Genomic DNA, 26,115 nt, shown 5'->3' with positions numbered 1-26,115 from the left:
GTCTGTGATCTACCGGCAAGGCAGCAGCGAGGCTGGGGGAGGGGCGCCCGCCATTGCTGAGGCTTAAGTAGGTAAACAAAGCTGCTGGGAAGCTCGAACTGGGTGGAGCTCACAGCATCTCAAGGAAACCTGCCTGTCTCTGTAGACTCCACCTCTGGGGACAGGGCAATAACAAACGCAGCCGAAACATCTGCAGACGCAAACGACTCTGTCTGACAGCTTTGAAGAGAGCAGTGGATCTCCCAACACGGAGGTTGAGATCTGAGAAGGGACAGACTCCTTGCTCAAGTGGGTCTCTGACCCCTGAGTAGCCTAACTGGGAGACATCCCCCACTAGGGGCAGTCTGACACCCCACACCTCACAGGGTGGAGTACACCCCTGAGAGGAAGTTTCCAAAGCAAGAATCAGACAGGTACACTCGCTGTTCAGAAATATTCTATCTTCTGCAGCGTCTACTGCTGATACCCAGGCAAACAGGGTCTGGAGTGGACCTCAAGCAATCTCCAACAGACCTACAGCTGAGGGTCCTGACTGTTAGAAGGAAAACTATCAAACAGGAAGGACACCTACACCAAAACCCCAGCAGTACATCACCATCATCAAAGACCAGAGGCAGATAAAACCACAAAGATGGGGAAAAAGCAGGGCAGAAAAGCTGGAAATTCAAAAAATAAGAGCGCATCTCCCCCGGCAAAGGAGCGCAGCTCATCGCCAGCAACGGATCAAAGCTGGATGGAGAATGACTTTGACGAGATGAGAGAAGAAGGCTTCAGTCCATCAAATTTCTCAGAGCTAAAGGAGGAATTACGTACCCAGTGCAAAGAAACTAAAAATCTTGAAAAAAAAGTGGAAGAATTGATGGCTAGAGTAATTAATGCAGAGAAGGTCATAAACGAAATGAAAGAGATGAAAACCATGACACGAGAAATACGTGACAAATGCACAAGCTTCAGTAACCGACTCGATCAACTGGAAGAAAGAGTATCTGCGATTGAGGATCAAATGAATGAAATGAAGCGAGAAGAGAAACCAAAAGAAAAAAAGAAGAAAAAGAAATGAACAAAGCCTGCAAGAAGTATGGGATTATGTAAAAAGACCAAATCTACGTCTGATTGGGGTGCCTGAAAGTGAAGAGGAAAATGGAACCAAGTTGGAAAACACTCTTCAGGATATCATCCAGGAGAACCTCCCCAACCTAGTAGGGCAGGCCAACATTCAAATCCAGGAAATACAGAGAACGCCACAAAGATACTCCTCGAGAAGAGCAACTCCAAGACACATAATTGCCAGATTCACCAAAGTTGAAATGAAGGAAAAAATCTTAAGGGCAGCCAGAGAGAAAGGTCGAGTTACCCACAAAGGGAAGCCCATCAGACTAACAGCAGATCTCTCAGCAGAAACTCTACAAGCCAGAAGAGAGTGGGGGCCAATATTCAAGATTCTTAAAGGAAAGAATTTTAAACCCAGAATTTCATATCCAGCCAAACTAAGTTTCATAAGTGAAGGAGAAATAAAATCCTTTACAGATAAGCAAATGCTTAGAGATTTTGTCACCACTAGGACTGCCTTACAAGAGACCCTGAAGGAAGCACTAAACATGGAAAGGAACAACCGGTACCAGCCATTGCAAAAACATGCCAAAATGTAAAGACCATCGAGGCTAGGAAGAAACTGCATCAACTAACGAGCAAAATAACCAGTTAATATCATAATGGCAGGATCAAGTTCACACATAACAATCTTAACCTTAAATGTAAATGGACTAAATGCTCCAATTAAAAGACACAGACTGGCAAACTGGATAAAGAGTCAAGACCTATCAGTCTGCTGTATTCAGGAGACCCATCTCACACGCAGAGACATACATAGGCTCAAAATAAAGGGATGGAGGAAGATTTACCAAGCAAATGGAAAACAAAAAAAAGCGAGGGTTGCAATACTAGTCTCTGATAAAACAGACTTTAAACCATCAAAGATCAAAAGAGACAAAGAAGGCCATTACATAATGGTAAAGGGATCAATTCAACAGGAAGAGCTAACTATCCTAAATATATATGCACCCAATACAGGAGCACCCAGATTCATCAAGCAAGTCCTTAGAGACTTACAAAGAGACTTAGACTCCCATACAATAATAATGGGAGACTTCAACACTCCACTGTCAACATTAGACAGATCAACGAGACAGAAAGTTAACAAGGATATCCAGGAATTGAACTCATCTCTGAAGCAAGCAGACCTAATAGACATCTATAGAACTCTCCACCCCAAATCAACAGAATATACATTCTTCTCAGCACCACATCGTACTTACTCCAAGATCGACCACGTAATTGGAAGTAAAGCACTCCTCAGCAAATGTACAAGAACAGAAATTATAACAAACTGTCTCTCAGACCACAGTGCAATCAAACTAGAACTCAGGACTAAGAAACTCAATCAAAACCGCTCAACTACATGGAAACTGAACAACCTGCTCCTGAATGACTACTGGGTACATAACGAAATGAAGGCAGAAATAAAGATGTTCTTTGAAACCAATGAGAACAAAGATACAACATACCAGAATCTCTGGGACACATTTAAAGCAGTGTGTAGAGGGAAATTTATAGCACTAAATGCCCACAAGAGAAAGCAGGAAAGATCTAAAATTGACACAATAACATCGCAATTAAAAGAACTAGAGAAGCAAGAGCAAACACATTCCAAAGCTAGCAGAAGGCAAGAAATAACTAAGATCAGAGCAGAACTGAAGGAGATAGAGACACAAAAAAACTCTCCAAAAAATCAATGAATCCAGGAGTTGGTTTTTTGAAAAGATCAACAAAATTGACAGACCACTAGCAAGACTAATAAAGAAGAAAAGAGAGAAGAATCAAATCGACGCAATTAAAAATGATAAAGGGGATATCACCACCAACCCCACAGAAATACAAACTACCATCAGAGAATACTATAAACACCTCTACGCAAATAAACTGGAAAATCTAGAAGAAATGGATAATTTCCTGGACACTTACACTCTTCCAAGACTAAACCAGGAAGAAGTTGAATCCCTGAATAGACCAATAGCAGGCTCTGAAATTGAGGCAATAATTAATAGCCTACCAACCAAAAAAAGTCCAGGACCAGATGGATTCACAGCTGAATTCTACCAGAGGTACAAGGAGGAGTTGGTGCCATTCCTTCTGAAACTATTCCAATCAATAGAAAAAGAGGGAATCCTCCCTAACTCATTTTATGAGGCCAACATCATCCTGATACCAAAGCCTGGCAGAGACACAACAAAAAAAGAGAATTTTAGACCAATATCCCCGATGAACATCGATGCAAAAATCCTCAATAAAATACTGGCAAACCGGATTCAGCAACACATCAAAAAGCTTATCCACCATGATCAAGTGGGCTTCATCCCTGGGATGCAAGGCTGGTTCAACATTCGCAAATCAATAAACATAATCCAGCATATAAACAGAACCAAAGACAAGAACCACATGATTATCTCAATAGATGCAGAAAAGGCTTTTGACAAAATTCAACAGCCCTTCATGCTAAAAACGCTCAATAAATTCGGTATTGATGGAACGTACCTCAAAATAATAAGAGCTATTTATGACAAACCCACAGCCAATATCATACTGAATGGGCAAAAACTGGAAAAATTCCCTTTGAAAACTGGCACAAGACAAGGATGCCCTCTCTCACCACTCCTATTCAACATAGTGTTGGAAGTTCTGGCTAGGGCAATTAGGCAAGAGAAAGAAATCAAGGGTATTCAGTTAGGAAAAGAAGAAGTCAAACTGTCCCTGTTTGCAGATGACATGATTGTATATTTAGAAAACCCCATTGTCTCAGCCCAAAATCTCCTTAAGCTGATAAGCAACTTCAGCAAAGTCTCAGGATACAAAATTAATGTGCAAAAATCACAAGCATTCTTATACACCAGTAACAAACAGAGAGCCAAATCAGGAATGAATTTCCATTCACAATTGCTTCAAAGAGAATAAAATACCTAGGAATCCAACTTACAAGGGATGTAAAGGACCTCTTCAAGGAGAACTACAAACCACTGCTCAGTGAAATAAAAGAGGACACAAACAAATGGAAGAACATACCATGCTCATGGATAGGAAGAATCAATATCGTGAAAATGGCCATACTGCCCAAGGTAATTTATAGATTCAATGCCATCCCCATCAAGCTACCAATGAGTTTCTTCACAGAATTGGAAAAACTGCTTTAAAGTTCATATGGAACCAAAAAAGAGCCCGCATCTCCAAGACAATCCTAAGTCAAAAGAACAAAGCTGGAGGCATCACACTACCTGACTTCAAAACTATACTACAAGGCTACAGTAACCAAAACAGCATGGTACTGGTACCAAAACAGAGATATAGACCAATGGAACAGAACAGAGTCCTCAGAAATAATACCACACATCTACAGCCATCTGATCTTTGACAAACCTGAGAGAAACAAGAAATGGGGAAAGGATTCCCTATTTAATAAATGGTGCTGGGAAAATTGGCTAGCCATAAGTAGAAAGCTGAAACTGGATCCTTTCCTTACTCCTTATACGAAAATTAATTCAAGATGGATTAGAGACTTAAATGTTAGACCTAATACCATAAAAATCCTAGAGGAAAACCTAGGTAGTACCATTCAGGACATAGGCATGGGCAAAGACTTCATGTCTAAAACACCAAAAGCAACGGCAGCAAAAGCCAAAATTGACAAATGGGATCTCATTAAACTAAAGAGCTTCTGCACAGCAAAAGAAACTACCATCAGAGTGAACAGGCAACCTACAGAATGGGAGAAAATGTTTGCTATCTACTCATCTGACAAAGGGCTAATATCCAGAACCTACAAAGAACTCAAACAAATTTACAAGAAAAAAAACAAACAACCCCATCAAAAAGTGGGCAAAGGATATGAACAGACATTTCTCAAAAGAAGACATTCAGACAGCCAACAGACACATGAAAAAATGCTCATCATCACTGGCCATCAGAGAAATGCAAATCAAAACCACAATGAGATAACATCTCACACCAGTTAGAATGGCGATCATTAAAAAGTCAGGAAACAACAGGTGCTGGAGAGGATGTGGAGAAATAGGAACACTTTTACACTGTTGGTGGGATTGTAAACTAGTTCAACCATTATGGAAAACAGTATGGCGATTCCTCAAGGATCTAGAACTAGATGTACCATATGACCCAGCCATCCCATTACTGGGTATATACCCAAAGGATTATAAATTATGCTGCTATAAAGACACATGCACTCATATGTTTATTGCAGCACTATTCACAATAGCAAAGACTTGGAATCAACCCAAATGTCCATCAGTGACAGATTGGATTAAGAAAATGTGGCACATATACACCATGGAATACTATGCAGCCATCAAAAAGGATGAGTTTGTGTCCTTTGTAGGGACATGGATGCAGCTAGAAACCATCATTCTCAGCAAACTATCACAAGAACAGAAAACCAAACACCGCATGTTCTCACTCATAGGTGGGAACTGAACAATGAGATCACTTGGACTCAGGAAGGGGAACATCACACACCGGGGCCTATCATGGGGGGGGGGGGGGGGAGGGATTGCACTGGGAGTTATACCTGATGTAAATGACGAGTTGATGGGTGCAGCACACCAACATGGCACAAGTATGCATATGTAACAAACCTGCACGTTATGCACATGTACCCTACAACTTAAAGTATAATAATAATAAATAAATAAAAAATAAAAAATAAAAAATAAATAAAACCTACTATACATAATTGCAAAACAATAATACAATTCCTTAGTATATAAAAAAGAAAGTAACTTGTAACCAAATAATGTATCATTGCAATATGTAAGTTCTCAGACATGACTCAACCAGAATAATTATGATCTTTTTGAAGAATACTAATGCCCCACACACTTCCAAGGAGCTTGTCTAAAGAATGTTACTGCCTCACTGACAACCAATAAGTTAGATTATCTCAAGTCCCCCTCCCCCATCACTACGTTTCTACAACTTTATGAAGCATCCAGTGTATTAACAGAGTAATTTCCTATAGGACTGGCCGTCCAATCCGGTTTATCCTAGAACGTGGTGATGACATGCTGATAACTGCTGGCCGCCACCCGCTCCTCGGAAAATACAAAGTAGGTAAAAGCAAAAGTTAATCAAACTGCCTAAGACATTGTTCAGTGTTAACCAACCAATAGTAAAGACAATTACTACATCCCACACCACTTGAAAGAGATATTTAGATGTTGCCTAAAACCACCCAAAACTTTCTATTGGTATCATGTTCAACTTGGGCACCATCCTTGATATTCCTCTGGTTCCTATCACATCCAATCACGTATATAAGCTAAGCGTGCATTGACAATTGTGACAAGATGTGTTTGTGTACAGCATGATTTCATTGCACAGAAGGACTATTGAGAAAATTGCCTTACTTGCTATCACTTTGCAGATTGGATTCATGAACAATGGTGTGATAAAAGCTGCTGATGTCGAATACTACGTCAATGGCGGGTGCACTCCTGATGAGTCTGAGATGGTGAGAAACATGCCTTTCCCATAGGTTACCAGTTGAGCTGTATGTGTTATATTTTATTTGCATAAAGATTTGTCTTACAAATCAGATAACTTCTGCCTGTGACAGGTTCAAATTAGATAAAATTCAGATAAGTGGTTTTGAATATCTGTCAGATGTGAGATTTCACTTTGTTTTGCTTCAACTCAGGTGGTGGAGTTCATTGTGCTGAAATCTGAAAATGCATACTATATTCCTAATTTCCGGTGCCGGGGTAGGGCTTGCAAAACAAATTTGCCATCCAACATAGCCTTTCGAGGATTTGGCTTTCCTCAGGGTACGGTGGTAGTCGAAGCTTACATAACTGCCGTGGCATCTCAATGCAACTTACCCCCTGAAGAGGTAATAAGTCATAACCCCCTAATAAAATGCTGAGATCATTGCTTCCAATATATCTTAAATGCCTATATATGCATTATATCAACCCCTATGTGGATTCAAAAACAATAAAGCACATCATCTATGTATCAGTTAGATTTTGCTATGTGGTAAGTCAACCACAAAACTTAAACAACAACAGTATTTTTGATGATTCTGTGGGTCAGCTGGGTAGCTCTTCTGGTCTGGGTGAGAGCAACTGGAGCTTCATGGTCTAAGGTAGCTTCACTGACGTGTCTGGTGGTCATCACGCTGGTTCGTCTAGGATGCCTCAGTCGGGAAGGCACATCTCCACGTCACAGAGTCTCTTACCCTCCAGTATGCCAGCCCAGATTCATTCTTGTGGTGGTGGTCACAGAGCTGCCATGAACAGCAAGAACGTGGTAAGCCCTGGTGTACAAGTGCTTTTCAAATCTCTGTCCACCTCACATACTTACTGTCCCATTGGCTAGAGCAAGCCACGCTTTAGAATCAGTATGAAGCCACCCAGGGGACAGAGAGCACAGAATGGTTACAGCCATTTGTGCAGATATTTTGCCACAATTCAAGGCTTTGGGGAGCTAATTTGAGAACAGTTAAGAAAGAGGCAACATTGTGTGGGTGTAAAAGGATTTTGAATCAGGAGAATTTTGTCTCACCACTGACAAACTTGTGACAGAGTTCACAATGGTTGGAACCTACTATTTCTCAGGGTGATTGTGATGTTAACTAGATAATACACTTAGTCTAGAGCCTGGTGCATATGGAATGCTCAAGAGTAGTTTATACTGTTTTTATTATTACTCTGATGTTTATACATGTACACTTGCACTTGCATATTTATAGCCATTAAAATAGTTTTCTTTCTTTAGAAAGACTTTCTGCATATCAGGCATATAACAAAAACACATACTGCACATGTGAAACAAGCTTCTATCCCTAAAATCCATTTTATTTTATCATCTTTCAGGTTAAAGAAATAAACATGTATAAGAGAATTAGCAAAACAGCCTTTAAGCAGACATTTAATCCAGAGCCATTGCGAAGATGCTGGAAAGAATGTCTGGAGAAATCTTCATTCTATACTAGGAAAGTGGCCGCAGAGGAATTTAACAAAAAGAATTACTGGAAGAAGAGGGGACTTGCCATAGTCCCCATGAAATTTTGCACTGGGATCCCCACAGCTTACTACAATCAGGTGAGACTGGGAGAGATGTCTTCTCAGCAAAAGCTTTTTTCCAAATGACCTGCTGCCTGAGAAGATCAATCATGTGCAACAAGGGATGATCCCCTCTGGGGACAGACAAAAGAAGTGGGGCAGTTTCCTTAGCAGGTAACAGAGTGGGTTTAGGCAAGCATTGGGGATCACAAGTGCCAGGGCAGACCTGGTGGTCACACTGGAAGCAATCAACAGTAAAGTCCAGCCCAGGGGTTCTGGGCTGGTATAGAAGGGCCCCAAACATGGGTATTGGGATATGGGGCCAAATTTCAAATCCATGAGAAAAGTGGGAGTAACAAGAGGGTCGCTTTCCCTTTCTTAGTTCCTTAGTGAGAGCAGCAGGGTAATCTGAAGACAGTTTTCAAAACCACATGAGAACAGACAGAGCTACACGACTCAAAAACTTGGAAACTTGGAGCTACTATAATGAGGCTCAGTGACTACCCAGCCTCCTTTTTAGTTTCACCATAACTAGTTTGTTTCTGTGTGTGTGTGTGTTTGTGTGTGTGTGGTGTTCAGTGTCTGATTCTTTTATTCTTTTTCTACTCCTATTAATCTCTGAAATGTTCCCATAATCAAACCCATGCAAAGGAAAGAACGCACAACCCCTTCACGGTGTGAATGAGGTATGCCCAAGCTGTCTCTTACCAAATTACTTCCTGTGCACACCCTTCCCCAGAGTCCACTAACAAGGTAGGAAGCCAAACAAGGAGTGGGGGAAAGGCCATGAGCACTGCACTTCCTGGAGCAGGTGTCCATCTTTCCCCCAGGTAGTACTTCTCAAGCCAGAGTAACACTGAGACCCCCTTTAAGAAGAACCTTTTTGTGGACTCTCAAAAGTTGCTTAAATTATTTATGTTAATGTTCGTCAGCTATATATAACCAAAAACCAAAGAATAAGCTTCTTTTGCTCCTGCCTTTATAAAACACAAGCAAATTTGCAAAATAAGTAAAAATAATCTATTAATGCCAGTAGCATTCAAAATAACATTAATGTAACATGGTGAATGATGCTGCTTTTCTAAAACCAAATCCTCACTCACAAAAAGATAATGGCTCTGGGCGGGGTGCGGTGACTCCGTCTCCAAAAAAAAAAAGAAAAAGATAATGGCTCTGGCTGCTGCTTCACAAGTCATTGTGAAGTTTTTAATTCTAAAAGTCTGTGGGTCACTGTCTCACCTCTTGGCTCTAATATGCTCCATCAATTAAAGTAGTCGTACTTGGTGCTTATATAATTATCAACATAAAATCTAGCATGGTATCTGAAAGCACGTGGCAATACCCATTTATACAGGATCATCCACTACTCTTGTTAGATTGTCTTGGAGGTGAAAACACAAAGTTTAAAAGTTCTTGTAGAGGACTTAATGATTCTGCAAATACAGTGTCATATTCTGGAGACTGGAAGAGATGAGTTCGTTGATATTTGAATGCGTGGTGGCAGGGGTACAGGCATCAACAAGGAAGTAGGATCCTGGCCACGTGCATGAGCATATGATGGGGATTGCTCTAAAGAAAGATTCCAGCCACTTGCAGAACCACCCTACGTAGCCAGCCTCCTTCTTCCTGCCGTCTGATCCCTGGAGCCACATGCACATTCTATAGATTCTTCAATCAGAACCCCCAGCCCCAGAGATGGACAACAGCAATTAGTTTGAAAGGCAGCATGGCATGGTCGCCAAGATCACTGGGCTCAAGTTAGGAGCCGTGGGCTCCAGTCCTGATTTTACCACAAATCAGACAGCTGAGTTTTACCAAGTCTCCCCCTCTCTAGGCTTCTCTTCCCCATGTGCAAAGTAAAGAATTTGGACGAATCAGTGGATCCCAAATCTGGCCAATCATTAAGATCACCTGGGAGCTTTAAAAAAAAAAATGGGTATTTGGAATTCACCTCCAACCTGTCATTCCTGCCACCAAATTGGAATCTCCAGAATGGGACCCCAGCCATGTGATTCTAAAAGATCAGTGTTTGGAAACCATTAAAACACCTCAAGGTTCTTCCAGTTCCTCTAGTAGCAAGAAGAGGCTGTGCCTGTAAATGTACTCATGTGAGTTATATTTGCTTTAAAATTAATTTTCATACCCAAGGAGGGAAGAATTATAAAATGTCTGTGGGTCGGGGCTTTGGAGAGGCAGCTCCCAAGGCAACCACACAAGACCTCCAGTAGGCAGAAGATGGGAGTGATGGGCGATAAACACATTCATCTATCTACATTGATGGTTTTGAAGCCTTGCAAGAGGTTGTCTGTAGCCACTAATAATAGCTTTCTTCTCCAGAATAATATAATATTCTCTGGAATATTTTTAATGAAATAAAGATATTTAAATTGTAAAAGAAAAAATAAAAGATTGGCTTAATGAAACAAGATTGTTCATCCAGCAGCCTAGGCTACACTCACGACAACATTTGGCTGTATCAATTTCCAAACTGGTATAATTATTTCCCTCCAGGCGGCAGCTCTCGTTCACATCTATCTAGATGGCTCTGTCTTGGTGACTCATGGTGGCTGTGAACTGGGACAAGGCCTATATACCAAAATGATTCAGGTGAGATCAGTGTCTGTCTTCTCCAATATAGAAGAATATGCTTGTTACATTCAACTTAACAACTTTTTCTTGAGAAATGCCATCACACTAAATGCACAAGTCAATTGTAAGACTTGTGACTTTAGGAAGGCAAAAATGCAGGGGAGTGAGGGAAATAAGTGTTAGGATGAGGAAATTATTATTTTTTTAAGACAGGGTCTCACTCTGTTGCCCAGGCTGGAATGAGTGCATTGGCACAATCACAGCTCACTGCAGCCTCAACCTCCTGGGCTCAAACAGTTCTCCCATCTCAGCCTCCTGAGTAGCTGGGACTATAGCTGTGCACCACCTATAGTGCACCCAGATAATTTTTGTATTTGTTGTAGAGACAGGGTCTCACCATGTTACCTAGGCTGGTTTTGAACTCCTGAGCTCAAGCAATCCACCCCCCTCTGCCTCCCAAAGTGCAGGGAATACAGACATGAGCCACCATGCTCGGCCTAGAATTAAGGAAATATTTTCTATTGTTCTTCCTGCATACAACAGAATCAAGTCCACAGGTCTTCTGAAAAATGTGATTCCAGATTTCAAAGATAAGATACTTGTAAGCTTTCTGGCAACTGCTCAGAGCAATACTGTGTTCATCCAAATCCTCAATTAGAAGTGAATGCATTTAGTAGGATAAAAAATTATGCTCTTAGAATTAACAATCTACTTAGGAACATTACATGACTGGCCCTTATGTGTGCCAATTTAAGACAATGTTTCAAATATGGTTGAAAGAGCGAGAGATTACTGCATTCAGAAATTTGCCCTTTTTTAAAATGTGAAATAAGAAATTTCCCCTTTTTTTAAATGTGAAATAAGACATTTGATTAACAAACGTGCATGGGAAACAAAGCTTCACTCCCAAAGAGAGATAGAGAGAAGACATTTTCTTTAAGGAAAGCATATTATTTAATAGTATACTTGGAATTAGGAAATCACATAAACCCACAGGGCCTTCTTTGAATATATCTTGCTTCTTCACAACAAAACCCTTATGCCTCCAAAATGTCCCATGAAGGAAACATAATCTGTTAAATTATCTGTAAACAACAAGGAGAAGACGAAGGTGAAACATTAAGACAAGGGCCTCAAGCTTGCCTGCACCTGTCTAACTACACCAGATGTCCCAGAGTGAACATCCTGACACATGGCTTCCATGAGAGTGGCATTAAAAGAAGGCATTGGTTGGCCACATGTCTCTGAAAAGGAGTGTATCTTTAACAGTGCCATTTAAAGTCTTCTAGTGCACTAATCTACATATAAACTCAAGATACCAGCTAAAATGTTTGTCTCCATAGAAGAATAGCCAGGTTTATACTCAGTTCTCAAAAGACTGTAACTTTTAATTTGGGGGAGAGGCTTAAAGTCCATGCAATAAATGTTTTTCTTCTGATTCTGGCAGGTGGCTAGTCACGAACTCAATATCCCCCAGTCATACATACACCTGTCTGAAACAAGCACAGTCACAGTGCCCAATGGCGTCTTCACGTCGGGATCAATGGGGACAGACATCAATGGAAAGGCTGTGCAGGTGGCTTTTCTTTCATTTCCCAGTAACTCAAAGACAGTGCTGGAAAGAACATTGTCCCATCCTTTCTTTTGTGGAAGATGAAACCGAGGCCAAGAAAGGTCAAGTTCTAGGACATTTGGCTAATGACTGACAGAGCCAAAGCTCTGCATCAGGTTTTCTGAGGCTCCCATTTAGTGCTCCTCCTGCCATGCTGAGCTGTTTTTATAGCTAATGTTCTGTTGCATGTGAAACCCTGCACCTTCAGCAACCTCCCTTCGTCTTATCTGAGACTCTCTATCTTCTCTCACCGCAGCATACCAGAGCAATGCAGGGTTATCCCATCCTGGTTCCACAAAGGGCTCAGGCCAGTCATTAACCTCTCTAGGTATCTGTTTCCTCTTTTGCAAAACTGGAGATATGAACACCACCCACCTCATAGAATTGCTGGGCAGATTACAGGGGTTATAGAGTAAAGCCACCACCACTACCTTCCTCTCCACTAGAAAACTATTGATTGGCCATTAGTCACCCATAGAGATCATCTCCACAAAATGGCAAGCACCTGGATGAAAAGAGAAGCTTTGAGCCTATGAAATATATTCATATATCATATGAACAATGGCTTCCCAAAGTATGCTCCTTGGGATAGTGGTCCCATGAAATGCTTGGTGGAAAAAACAAAGAATTCTACAGTCAACAGATTTGGAAACTGTTGCAAGCTTACTACATCCCACTCATAGAGGCTTCTAAGGCATATTGCACTTTTTTTTTTTTTTTTTTTTTTTTTTTGAGATGGAGTCTCGTTCTGTTGCCCAGGCTGGAGTGCAGTGGTGCAATTTCAACTCACTGCAGACTTCACCTCCCAGGTTCAAGCGATTCTCCTGCCCCAGCCTCCCAAGTAGCTGGGATTACAGGCACTTGCCACCAGGCCTGGCTAATTTTTGTATTTTCAGTAGAGATGGGGGTTTCACCATGTTGGCCAGGCTGGTCTCAAACTCATGACCTCAGGTGATCCACCCGCCTCAGCCTTCCAAAGTGCTGGGATTCCAGGCGTGAGCCACCACCAAGGCATATTGCATATTAAAGGCTCTGAGAAGTTTTGCAGTAGAGAAACCTGCTCAAGGAAAATGCTCTGGAAAACTCAAAGTTTGATAAAACCATGTAAATGACTGAGTCCATTTTGTCACCTTTCATCCAGATGTTAATTGGCTTGCAAGCACACGATGCAAAGAGACACCCAATAAACAACTAGCTATGATCTCAGGCATGGGAAGACAGGGACACCCAAAAAAATGAGGAAACAAAAATATGTTTTGAAAATTTTCCGTATTTTATGATGCTTTTTGATGAGTCATCATATGAAAGTCATATATTTGTATGACTTCACAATTATTTTATTAATTCAACATGGGTTTAACAAACATTTACTGAGGCTTACCAGGTGTCAGATCCTGTTCTAAGCACTAGGGGTATAGCAATAAATGAAACAGGACAAAATCCAAAGAGCCCAAGCTCACATTCTGCCACAAACTGTTACTGTGAAGAGTGCCATGTGACACTGCAAGGCACGCTGCAGGAAACAGCTTCACGCCTTCTCCTGCCAAGGTTGGTTCAAGTTCCCTCTGTGGGCTTTCTCTTTCTTTCCCCTGAATAATATCTGCCTAGAGCTTTCTATTTACTCTAAGATCATTAAAACTCCATGGATCACTTTTATTCACAGAAATAACCTCATTTCAATAATTAAAATGTCTAGTCCAAAATTCCAAAATGTACTTCAAATTGCAGTGTCTCTGCTACCTCCCATCAGGGTCTGCAGGTAGAAAGGGGGTGGGGGTGGCTTCTCCCCAACTCCCTCCCTGTACTTTTTGCGCTCCCCTCCAGCTTCTTAACCTACTTTTCAGACCCCTGTAAAGTCAGAGGAGAGAAGGGCATAGAGGTAAAAAGCAGAAAAGACCTTACCTGGCTGGCATCAGTGTAATCTGGCCATGTTACATCTGATGCCTTCTGAGAGTCCCTCCCGGGCATCTTGGGCATGGGCAGGGCCTCTCCTCTGGCTTTAGCCTCTTGTGCCCTGCCCCAGCTCCACCCTGAGCGCCAAGTCCCCCCCAGTCTCTTTCTATTGAGGCACTTCACCCTTTGCAGGAAGGCCTTATAGATGAGTTCCTTTTCAAACCTGGAGATTAGAGGTCAGAGGAGCTGGAGGGAGGGACCAGGTTGTAGGGTCCAGGAGGGAATTATTGCTTAATGGTTTTAGAGTTTCTTTTGGGGTTGATAAGAAAGTATTAGAAACAGATAGTGGTGATGGTTGCACCAAAAAAAAACAAAAAAAATGCATGTAAGAATAAGATTGTTTTTACAATGGATAGAGTTCAAATTACGACATGAAAAATTCTTTTAGGACTATGTGAACATTGCCAAGCCACCTCTGAAACAAAGTAAAATTCTTCATCTGGAGTCCAAAAATGTAGATGTGGGAAAACTCTAAAGGGAACAGAAGGCTTTCTGTACACTGGCTTCCGTCTGGCTTGGGCAGAAATGCACCCTGCAGATTGAGAGAGCGCTCCTTGGAATGCAAAGGGTGAAGACTAGTCCTCTGCGTGTCTTCAGACAGCCTGCAGGTCCTCGATGGGCTGGCATGGTGGGTTGATTATGAAGAGCTTTCAAGGCTCACCAAGATTCACAGCAACCCAAGTTTCTAGATTTTTTTTCAGCCAACAATCACATCAGATTTTCAAAAGAAACATACAGCAGAAGCTGAGGGGTTTTTTGGTATGTTGTTGTTATTTTTGGTTTTTTTTGAGATGGGGTCTCATTCTGAGGCTGAGATGAATGAGTAAAAGCAGAGATCTGAATGGATTTATACTGGAATTACAAGTGGAAGCCATGCTGGGGTTCACAGACACTCAGGAGTCAGCAGGTGTAATCTCAGGAATCCAAGGTTTTACTTCAATAATTTTTATGTTCATTTTAATGATAAACCTTTAAAACTTAAAGTAAGTACAGGTATATTTCGTATCATCCAAATGACTGCTTTATAACTGAATATTGCTGTGAGATCTCTGTCCACATTTGGGACCAAGAGTATGCTTTGTGCCAAAGCAACAAGAGCAGAGATGGACTTCGTATGTAAATGATGTTTTCTTGCCCCGTGGAGAGCGGACAATGGCAAGAAATAAAATGCAAATGAATATAGGGGTGATTTCAGTAAGAAGAAGAGTGGGGAGAAAATTGATCCATCCACTAGCACATAATAGGCATGTCAAACTCCAAAGTACCTGTGCCACAGCAGTCAATACTTTTTCCACATTCCAAGCAGCAAATTAGCTCCAGAAAACAACATCATCGATCAACTAAATTAATGTTGTTATTTTGAGTTTTATTGGCATGTAGATGGGTGCATACACTCTGTGATTATGTTTTTGTTTTCTAGTTATAAAAGAGCTACAACTCTAAGGAGACTCTACCCAGCTTCATGTTAGCATATATTACAACATTATAATAAAAATAATTTTAAATCAACACTGCAGTATTCACGGAATATGTTTACCTTTGAAGAGATTCCATGTGTTACTTAAGTTTAGGAAACCCTGCCTAGATGACTAGGAAGCAGGTTCACCAAACTGATGGTCTGCATTTGAATCAGTTTAAAGAGTTAACATTTTGCTATTCCTTGTGCCTTTTATTTCTGACATTATTTCAAATGTTTATTTTTACAATGCCTGCCAAACTCTTATGGCCCGTCTTCATCCCATCATCAGGAAAAACCCTAAAGGAAAATGGGAGGATTGGGTGAGTTCTCTACATTATCCCTTTCCAGAAAGGCAACTACATCCAGATAGGAAACAGTCCTAGACGCATGGGCTGATGGGCGGTGCCCCTTCAAGAAACAAAGCATGTACTGGCATTTAGTTCTATTTTTTCAAAAGGGTAAAAGAGATGACTGTATACATTGAAACCCGGCTTTATTTCAGAGCCTTGTTTCTCACTAAGCATAAGAGCAGGATGGGCTCTAAAGTAAGGCACACCTAGGGCTGCTGTCCCTGTTTTGTCACCACTGGGGCAAGTCACTTACCCCATCTGAGTCTGTCTGGCTGTTGTTAAAAAAAAAAAAAAAAAGGGCTGTAGGCTGGGTGGCTTATAAACAACAGAAATTCATTTCTCACAGTTCTGGAGGCTGGGAAGTCCAAGATAAGGCCTCTGCAGATTTGGTGTCTGGTGAGGGCTCGTTCCCTGGTCCACAGATGGGGCTTTCTCGCTGTGTTTTCACAGGATGGAAGGGGCAAGGTAGCTCTCCAGGGCGTCTTTTACGAAGTCACTAACTAAACTCATTCATTAGGGCTCTGCCCTCCTGACCTAATCACGTCCCAAAGACCCCACCTCTTAATACCATCACCCTGGGGGATTGAGATTTCAACATAAGAATTTTGAGCAAACACAAACATTCAGACCATAGCCTCAGGATCATGGAGTTTTCTTACCTGTACAATGGAGATAATAGTCATCCTAAGATCAAAGGATTATTGAATTTCTAATAATAATAGTTATTATTACCATCTTGATTATTATTCCCCACTCCTGCACAGTTTACTCCAGCAGGAAAACAGACATAATCATATATTGAGACAGCCAAATTATTTGGGAACAAAGCAGGGTAAAAATGCCTATGTACATACCTATATAGAAGTACCTAAATATAGCCTAGCCCTCTCCTAATTTAAAAAGCGAAAAAGTGGCCGGTCACAGTGGCTCACACCTATAATTCCAGCACTTTGGGAGGCTGAGGCGGGTGGATCATTTGAGGTCAGGAATTCAAGACCAGCCTGGCCAACATGGTGAAACCCCATCTCTACTAAAAATACAAAAATTAGCCAGGTAGTAGTGGCACGTGCCTGTAGTCCCAGCTACTCGGGAGACTGAGGGAGGAGAATCCCTTGAGCCTGGGAGGTGGAGGCTGTGGTGAGCCGAGATCCAGCCATTTCGCTCCAGTCTGGGAGAGAGTGAGACCCTGTCTCAAAAAATTTAAAAAAATTTAAAAATTAAAAAAAGTCGAAAAGTGTGAAAAGTAATAAACTTTACACTGTGCAGCAGCCCTACAAAACACAGAGTCCCAGAGTACAGCTAGCAGCTGCCCTTAAGAACCTCCCTTGAAAAGCATGACCTGTAGCTTGTACCCAGGCCTAAGTCTCGCTGCAGGGAAGTGTGGGTGCAGAACTTGGGACAAACAAGAGAGGGCAAGCCCAGCATGGAAGGCATTTCCATTACTTGCCCCAAATTTATATTTTTTTGTAACTCATCATCTCTTTCAGATTGCAAAAGCCTTTGAAAAATCCATCAGTCTCTCAGCTACTGGATATTTCAAGTAAAGGGCATTTTTACTTTGGTTTAAACTACACTTGGGCAGGGGTGATGCACACTCATCAGTCTGGACAGATGTCCAGATAGTGCCGGAGCTCTACTGTGCCCGGTGTTAACCCCTTAGTCATGGGATCATGGAGGGTAGGGAAGGAGATCTAGGGGAGGGCCAGGGGCTGGGGACTATCCAGAGGCAGCAGCTGTTCGGCAGCCCAGAGGGACACCATAGCTGTCTCTACATGCCCTGGCCCATCCCAGGAACTGTGCACTGGAGGGCAGGGGTCCAATACCGGCTGGTCTTCTCCCCGTGTCTTTGGTGGAGCCTTGCGGCCCTGACCTCATGATCCTTGCAGGAGAAGGTGGGGAGGCCTGCAGCCACTGGGTGCAGACGCTGCCTGTAGCCCCTGTGGGTCAGCCCTTCTGCTTTGCTCATTTCCAAGATTCCGCACCTTGGGGTGATCCAACCACGAGTGGGGAAAGTGCCTCTTCTCCTCACTCCTGATTTCTCTTCTCAGAGGCTACCAGACAAATATGGACTGGGAGAAGGGGGAGGGTAATGCTTACCCGTATTATGTTTATGGAGCAGCCTGTTCTGAGGTTGAAGTCGACTGTCTCACGAGGGCTCATAAGGTAAAGACTGATGTTTCTATTCCACCATCTTCAGTGTAAACACTAACACTGTAAAGAATAATCAATGTTGTAAATAACAATAAACTTGATCCTCCCAAGGAAAAAGTAGGGACGGGTATATAATTTTAGTAAACATCTATTTTAAACAAGTAATATTTTCCATTATCTATTTTCTCTGGCACAGCTTCTTAGGACCGACATCTTCATGGATGCCGCTTTCAGCATAAACCCAGCCCTGGATATTGGACAGGTGTGTGATTCCAGAACCACCCCACAGGGACTTTTGCTCAATCCCATTTAGCAGCTATTCATTCAGAATACTATTTTCCAACATGCTCTAAACCTTTTTGGGGGGATGGAGTCTCACTCTGTCACCCAGGCTGGAGTGCAGTGGCGTAATCTCAGCTCACTGCAACCTCAGCCTCCCGGGTTCAAGTGATTCTCCTGCCTCAGCTTCCTGAGTAGCTGGGATTGCAGGTGCCCACCACCACACCTGGCTAATTTTTGCGTATTTAGTAGAAATGGGGGTCTCACCATGTTGGCCAGGCTGGTCTTGAACTCCTAGCCTCAAGCAGTCCTTCCGCCTCGGCCTCCCAAAGTGCTGGGATTACAGGCATGAGCCACCACGCCCCGCCATGCTCCAAACCTTGTTCATATCAAGTGCAAGTATTCTGTAATACATATTGTATGTTATGCACATACATACACACACATAGATAAAATACTGAAAGTAAATTCAAGAAAAAGTTAATGGTTTACCTACATGGCAGGAATATATATGATTTATTCTGCTTTATGATTCTCTGTGTTTTCCAAATTTTCTTCAATTAGCATTGATATGTTCATAATTAGAACATTACATCGATAAAATAGTTACATTAGTGTTCATATTAGTATTGAGTTTAAACAGACTATACAACTTACAGAAATTTAAGAAAAAAAATGTTTAAACACAATTTCCCCCGCTTGCTGAATTTAATTCTGATTTTTATCTTGCAAATAAATAAAATTAACTCACTGAAAGTCTTTTTAAACTTGGCGTTGAAATCTTCCCAGCTGTTGGCATAGCCTTGCTTTTTTCTAGCCCTGTTACTCAAAGTGGGGCCAACAGACCAGCCGCATTGGCTCATCCTAGACCTGCTAACCAGCTCCCAGGTGAGGCCAAGACAGCTGGTCCACAGTCTGCACCTGAGTAGCAATTGGGAGCAGTTGAATAACCTGGCATCAAACTCTGACATACGGTGCTTTCATCTGCCAGCAGCTTCTCACCATCCTAGGTCCTAAGAGATTGGTTTACCTCGCTAGCTGGGCTGATGGGCTTTACAAGGAACAATTTGATTGGTCCCCCAGTGTTTCTCAAAATATGGCCCTTAGACACTGCAACAGAAGCACCTGTAATGCTTATTGGAAACACGAATTCCTGGGCCCACCCCAGGCCCAGACGTACTCCATCATAACTGTGCCAGGCTGTTATGGCCTAGCACAATTTTGTTAGGTGAAAATTGCTCTTAAGCCTGTAAGTTTGAGAACTACTGCTAGCCCCAGGCCCTACCTCCTCTCCCCATTTCTCTTCCCCTCCTCCCAGCTAATTCCTGCCTTGTTATTGCTTAAGCAAAGGCAAAAAGGAAGATGATCAGGAAACCACACATTTGCCCCATCAGAAAAGGAAAGAAAACCAGAAGTGTGTTAGGCTGAATCTCTTGGGCTTTGATCTATTCCTTTAGAGACACGCATTGCTATTTCCAAATTTAGCATTTAAATTTACTTACCTTATTCCTACATTTTGTGTTTTAATAAAATGGAAACTTTAACTTTCCAATTTGTGAACGCTCCAATTTTTTTTAAAGGTTGCTTTAAAAGCAACCTTTTTCCTGGAGCATAAATGTATGTAAATAGAGCTCATCATGGCTTTTAATAAATATAGTTATTTCTTCCAATCTACCCTGTTTAGCATGATCTACTCTTCTTAGTAACATAAAGAAAAGTCAGCTGGGCACAGTGGCTCACACCTATAATCCCAGCACTTTGGGAGGCTAATGTGAGTGGATCACCTGAGGTCAGGAGTTTGAGAACAGCCCGGTCAACACATAGTGAAACCCCATCTCTACTGAAAAAAATAAAAGAATTAGCTGGACGTGGTGGCACACACCTGTAGTCTCAGCTACTTGGGAAGCTGAGCAGGAGAATCACTTGAACCTGGGAGGCGGCGGTTGCAATAAGCCAAGATCAAACCACTGCACTCCAGCCTGAGTGACAGAACAAGACTCCATCTCAAGAAAGGAAGGAAGGGAAGGGGAGGGGAGGGGAGGGGAGAGGAGGGGAAAAAAGTCAAGAAATCCAGATATTATAGTGAATTACAGTGTCCTAATTCTATTTATTCTATGTCGTATTCCCTCAATGTTAACTTCTTTTTCACCTACTTCTATAGACATTTATGGAGAACCTATGTGCCAGGCACCATGCTAAGAACAGAATATAAGAAAGCCAAGCCTGAGATGCTCATAAGCTAGTGGGAGAGAGGAGGAGAGTGAGAGTGAGAGGTGAACAATGAAAAGCCCTCCAAGCTCCGCCACAGGCAGGAGTGTGTTCCGGGTGCAGTGAGCCTGGAGGAAGCAGTTCCTAAATCCAGCCAGGGAGTGCTGGGAGGATCTTAAGATACCAGAGGGGCCCTAATCCTTTAGCTGAAACGTGGAAGAGGAATAGGAGTGTGCCAGGTGGACAAGTTGAGGTGGGAAGGGGTGAAGACAGTCAGGAGAAACTGCATTTACCAAGACTCAGAGATGAGAAAGAAGCTGGTAGGTTTGGAGAATTAGCAGGAACGTAGCCAATGTCAGGCACCCGGAGTGTGGGGTACCCAAGGATGAGGCCAAGCAAGGTTGCGGGCACCAGTTCAAAAATGGCTTTCAAAAATGGCTTACTGGCTGGGTGCAGTGGCTCACGTCTGTAATCCCAGCTCTTTGGGAGGCTGAGGAGGGCGGATCACACGGTCAGGAGTTCGAGACCAGCCTGACCAACATGGTGAAACCCCATCTCTACTAAGAATACAAAAATTAGCAGGGTGTGGTGGTGGGCGCCTGTAATCTCAGCTACTTAGGAGGCTGAGGCAAAAGAATTGCTTGAACCTGGAAGGCGGAGGTTGCAGTGAGCCAAGATCTCGCCACTGCACTCCAGCCTGGGCGACAGAGCAAGACTCCATCTCAAAAAAAAAAAAAAAAAAGAATGGCTTCTTATGATCCAGAGCTCCACATTTATTCACACTGTAATATTTATTCAACCAATATCAAGTTATATCCTATAACCTGTGAATTTTTTGGCTGTAGGTTGAGGGAGCATTTATTCAAGGCATGGGATTCTATACCATAGAAGAACTGAAATACTCCCCAGAAGGTGTGCTTTATTCTCGGAGTCCAGATGACTACAAAATCCCCACTGTCACTGAGATACCAGAAGAATTCTATGTCACTTTGGTGCGTTCCCAAAATCCCATAGCCATCTACTCATCCAAGGTAAGAACTTAAACCTCTGTGTTAGTTGGCTGTGGCTGCCATAACAAAATACCACAGACCAGGTGGTTTAAATAACAACGATTTATTTTCTCACAGTTCTGGAGGCTGGAAGTCCGCCACCAAGGTGTTGGCAGGTTGGTTTTCTCCACGGCCTTTTTTCTTGGCTTGTAGTCAGCCATCTTCTTCCCATTTCTTCACATGATCCTCCCTCTGTGTGTGTCTGTGTACAAATTTCCTCTTCCTATAAGGACACCAGTCATGTTGGATTGGGGCCTGCCTGAATGACCTCATTTTAACTTAATCATCTCTGTAAAGCCCTCATCTCCAAATACAGTCCCATTCTGCGTGCTGGGGATTGGGACTTCACCAGATGAATTTGAGGAGGACACAGTTCACCCCATAACAATCTCCTTTTTCAAGAAATTATAAAACCATCCCCTGAATTTACTATGTCCTTTGAACTGCAAATCCCAAAAGGAGAAAGAGAAAAGACAAGCATGCTTGTGGCAGAGTGACACTGACTCCAGAAGCCCAAGCCGGGTCTTCATGTTTTGCTAGAGATCAAGAAACAAATCTAAATCAAACAAGGGTCAAGAAGGCAATGAACAACTTGGCTCACGAGGCTAAGTGCCATTGTGAGATAAACTAACATTGTAGGCAAATTCCATCCACCCAGAGCTTTTCTGCACCCTTCCCACCTGTCCTCTAGACACAGTTCTTGCTGACACTGCCTCTTCCACACCCTCTCCAAGTCAAAACGGGCTTTTAACCAACTTTCTTCCTGACTTTTTCCTCTGAGGTGTTCATAGCCATTGATACCTGAGGTGTTGGTGCCATGCTCCCTGGAGCAGAAGGCCTTCAACTGGCCCATAAAGACCTTGGCAAGAAACGGTTCTCAAATACAAGTGTGAGAAAAAACACAGCTTCCCCAACTTATGTTCTGGTCTGAGCCCACATCTGGACAGACAGGTGGTAACTTTAACCTCAGATTTCCAGAGTATTCCCTCTTTCCTGGGGGTAGGTCACGATTGCTAGGAAGGCGAGACTTCCTGTCTGAGTGGTCTCTGTCTCCACTTCTACACCAGACTTTGGCCAAGGGCATTTCTAAGCTGGCCCAACACAGCACACAATCCTGCCACTTGGGGTCTAGCTGCCTCCCTGCCAGTTCTGCTCCAACTAGGGAGCCAGACCCCTCAACTCTCACCCCTTCTTCCGGCCTCAGAGGAACCCCTCTGCCTACCGGTCCCCTTTCTCCCTCCATATTTGCCTCAGAGGAACCTGGAATTTTGACAACAACCAAAGCCTGGGGAAGCCTTTATCTGCTTCCGGCCTTTGTCTCATCCCTCCACCAGGGCCCTGAACACAGATCACAGACCAGACTACCTGGAATAAAGCAAAAAGAAAAATCAGTGCAAAAAAGCACTGGTGAATCATTTGAAATATAATGTCACCATAGTGGTAACTCGAAAGCATCCAATCTATGCCGGCGAAGTTAACACACATGAAAAGAGGCAACCACCTCTCACTGTCTTTCAAGTTCAACTGCAAAGATTGTGGTTGTTTCATTTTGGCCTTGAGTTAGACACAAATGTTCTGGAGACGGAGTTGGAGCATCATACAGGGCACCAAAGGCAATGGGCATTTGTAGCCCCTCCCCTCACATCATGTGGTATTTTAATTAACTCAGTAACCAAATTGCATTTTCACCAGCTACTCTGAGGGGGACACCCAAATCACCATGCAGGGGAATTTGATTCTGGCAATTTGGAAGCACTCCACTCTGAGGATTATAAAGCCAGAGAAGAATGTGTGTGTGTGTGTGTCTGTGTGTGTGTGTCTGTGTGTGTGTATACACAAATTAGTCCTAAAAGAACCATGCATTCCTGACAGCCTTTTGTTTTTCTCTCAGGGGTTGGGTGAGGCTGGAATGTTCTTGGGGTCCTCCGTGTTGTTTGCCATATATGACGCAGTGGCTGCTGCCCGCAGAGAGAGGGGCCTAGCCAAGACCTTCGTCCTGAGTAGCCCGGCAACCCCTGAGATGATTCGGATGACTTGTGTGGATCAGTTCACCGACATGGTAAGGGAGGTCCCTGTTGTAGTCATGGACTTTCAGGTTGTTGGTATGGATCTGATAACCATGACAATATTACAGGGCGGGTTCATCTTTTTCATTGAAAATTCTCATTTTGCCTTCACCTGCCACTTCATATGCTCTTTTTCTTTTTTTTTTTTTTTTTTTTTCCAAGACAGAGTCTTGCTCTGTCACCCAGGCTGGAGTGCAGTGGCATGATCTTGGTTCACTGCAACCTCTGCCTCCCAGGTTCAAGCAATTCTCCTGGCTCAGCCTCCCAAGTAGCTGGGATTACAGGCATGTAGCACCACGCCTAGCTAATTTTTGTAGTTTTAGTAGAGACGGGGTTTCACCAGGCTGGTCTCGAACTCCTGACCTCGTGATCCGCCCACCTCCGCCTCCCAAAGTGCTGGGGTTACAGGCATGAGCCACTACACCCAGCCTCCGTGTGCACTTCTTAACAACTGCAAAGTGAGCAAGCCGCTTCAAATTATGATTTGATTCTTTCAGACCCCAAAGAAAAACACACTCAGTTGAGCCAGTGTTAATAGCAAATGGACATGGTAGGTTGCTTCTTTAAACATTTTATCAGAATGTAGCTGATGTGGTATTTTGATTACCTCAGTAACCAAATTGCATTAGCTAAGATATCTGATCTGGTCAATCATGCAGAAAGTATTTGTTAAGCAAACTAATAAAAATAAATGAAAATATCAAGTCACTGGGCACACCTTGATATGCCTGTAATCACAGAATACACTTCCACTTTCCAGTGGCTAAAAATATACCCAGAACTAGCATCTGAGCCTAGTCCTCTATTGAACTGCTTACTGTAGCCCTAAGTGAGACTTTGGTATAAAATTAGATTGCACTTTATGACTTGAAAATTACAGGGCTTCTGAGTAAGTGGCATCTTATCCCAAAAAGAAGTTTATGAGGATAAGAAGGTTTATGACTCAAGGACTGAAACAAATATGAGAATTATATACTTTTGATATTAATAAAATGGACATTGACTTGTTCATTTAAAAAAAAAAAAAAAAACATGATTGTCTTCTGGCCAGGCATCATGGCTCACACCTGTAACTCCAGCACTTTGGGAGGCTGAGGCGGGCAGATCACTTGAGGCCAGGAGTTTGACGCCAGCCCGGCCAACATGGTGAAACTCCGCCTCTACTAAAAATACAAAAACTAGCCAGGCATGGTAGTGCATGCCTGTAATCCCAGGTACTCAGGTTGCTGAGGCACAAGAATCGCTTAAACACAGAAGGTGGAGGTTGCAGTCAGCCAGGATTGTGCCACTGCACTCCAGCCTGGGCAACAGAGCGATTCTGTATCAAAATAATAATAATAATTTGACTTCTTAATTACAGCATTTTTAGTATAATAACATTTTATTGACAACTATCTTTCTTCTTTTGATCTTTTTTAGATTCCCAGAGATGACCCTTCAACATTTACACCTTGGTCCATCCGTGTGTCTTAAGCCTATGTTTCCTAGAAAATGAAAGAATACATGATGGACCTTAAAAGTCTCAAATCAGAACAAAATATAGGTTGGCTCCCAACTGTCAATGATAATTTTAGCATCTTTCAGGTTTTCTCTGTGGTTTAGATCACTACATGATTATATTTCAGGATGCAAATTTTCACCAAACGGTATAATGAAGCTTAGAACCAAAAACTCAAAAATTCTCATTTTAGTTTGCATTATCCTGAAAATCTACATCAGCATGATTTGAAAGCATGATAGAGTTTTTATTAATCTGGGACAACTTAAGAGAGACTATTCATGCTTTGTTCTTTAGAAATCTAACCAAAGTTCAGTCAAATTGTCCACCTGCAAAACTCTGAGGATTGGATTCCCTCAAAGCCAATGGTGTGCTAGTAATGGACAAATCCCTGGTTTATGGTGTTTGACCATTTCCATGGTGTAAATTCCCCTACCTTGGCCAATTCTAAGCCACTGACGTGAGGTCTCAGAATGTGAAGTTGAAAGCTTGCCGTCAGCTCTTGGGAGTGGGGAAGAGCTATCTCCAGCACTGTGAACTCACCACAGTCCTTGGGTTCCTGCCACTCCCACATGGTCCATTTAGAAGAGGCTTTGGGAAGTAACCATCCAAAACCTCCAACTGGTCCTCATCTGCCATGAGCCACATCCATGGTACAACTTCTTCCTCACCTGGAAGGCCAGGGAATCATTGTTTACGCTGAGTACATCAAAACAATGATCTCAAATCACTTTTGAGTCCCTTGTTTTGGCTTAGTGTCCGAAAGGTGAAATCA

The 26,115-nt window shown here is 42.5% G+C and overlaps 1 protein-coding gene across 1 annotated transcript in view; it reads left to right on the top strand.

Annotated features, from left to right (window-relative positions):
* Positions 1-25,370, top strand: part of LOC126932103 (aldehyde oxidase 4-like) — an 80,632-nt gene extending 55,262 nt beyond the window's left edge. Inside the window, 13 exon segments of the mRNA XM_050750618.1 lie at positions 6,083-6,170; positions 6,488-6,574; positions 6,761-6,952; positions 7,938-8,165; positions 10,638-10,733; positions 12,163-12,291; positions 15,985-16,059; positions 17,577-17,629; positions 18,138-18,252; positions 18,437-18,502; positions 21,573-21,758; positions 23,668-23,835; positions 25,262-25,370. Of these exon segments, the coding sequence (XP_050606575.1) occupies positions 6,083-6,170; positions 6,488-6,574; positions 6,761-6,952; positions 7,938-8,165; positions 10,638-10,733; positions 12,163-12,291; positions 15,985-16,059; positions 17,577-17,629; positions 18,138-18,252; positions 18,437-18,502; positions 21,573-21,758; positions 23,668-23,835; positions 25,262-25,315 (1,537 nt within the window). The 3' untranslated portion in view covers positions 25,316-25,370.
* Positions 25,371-26,115: the final 745 nt, after the last annotated feature.

Source organism: Macaca thibetana, chromosome 12 (genome assembly GCF_024542745.1).
Source record: "Macaca thibetana thibetana isolate TM-01 chromosome 12, ASM2454274v1, whole genome shotgun sequence".
Lineage (NCBI taxonomy): Eukaryota > Metazoa > Chordata > Mammalia > Primates > Cercopithecidae > Macaca > Macaca thibetana.
Note: the sequence above shows the minus strand (reverse complement) of the source record. Positions and strands in the feature narration are given on the sequence as shown.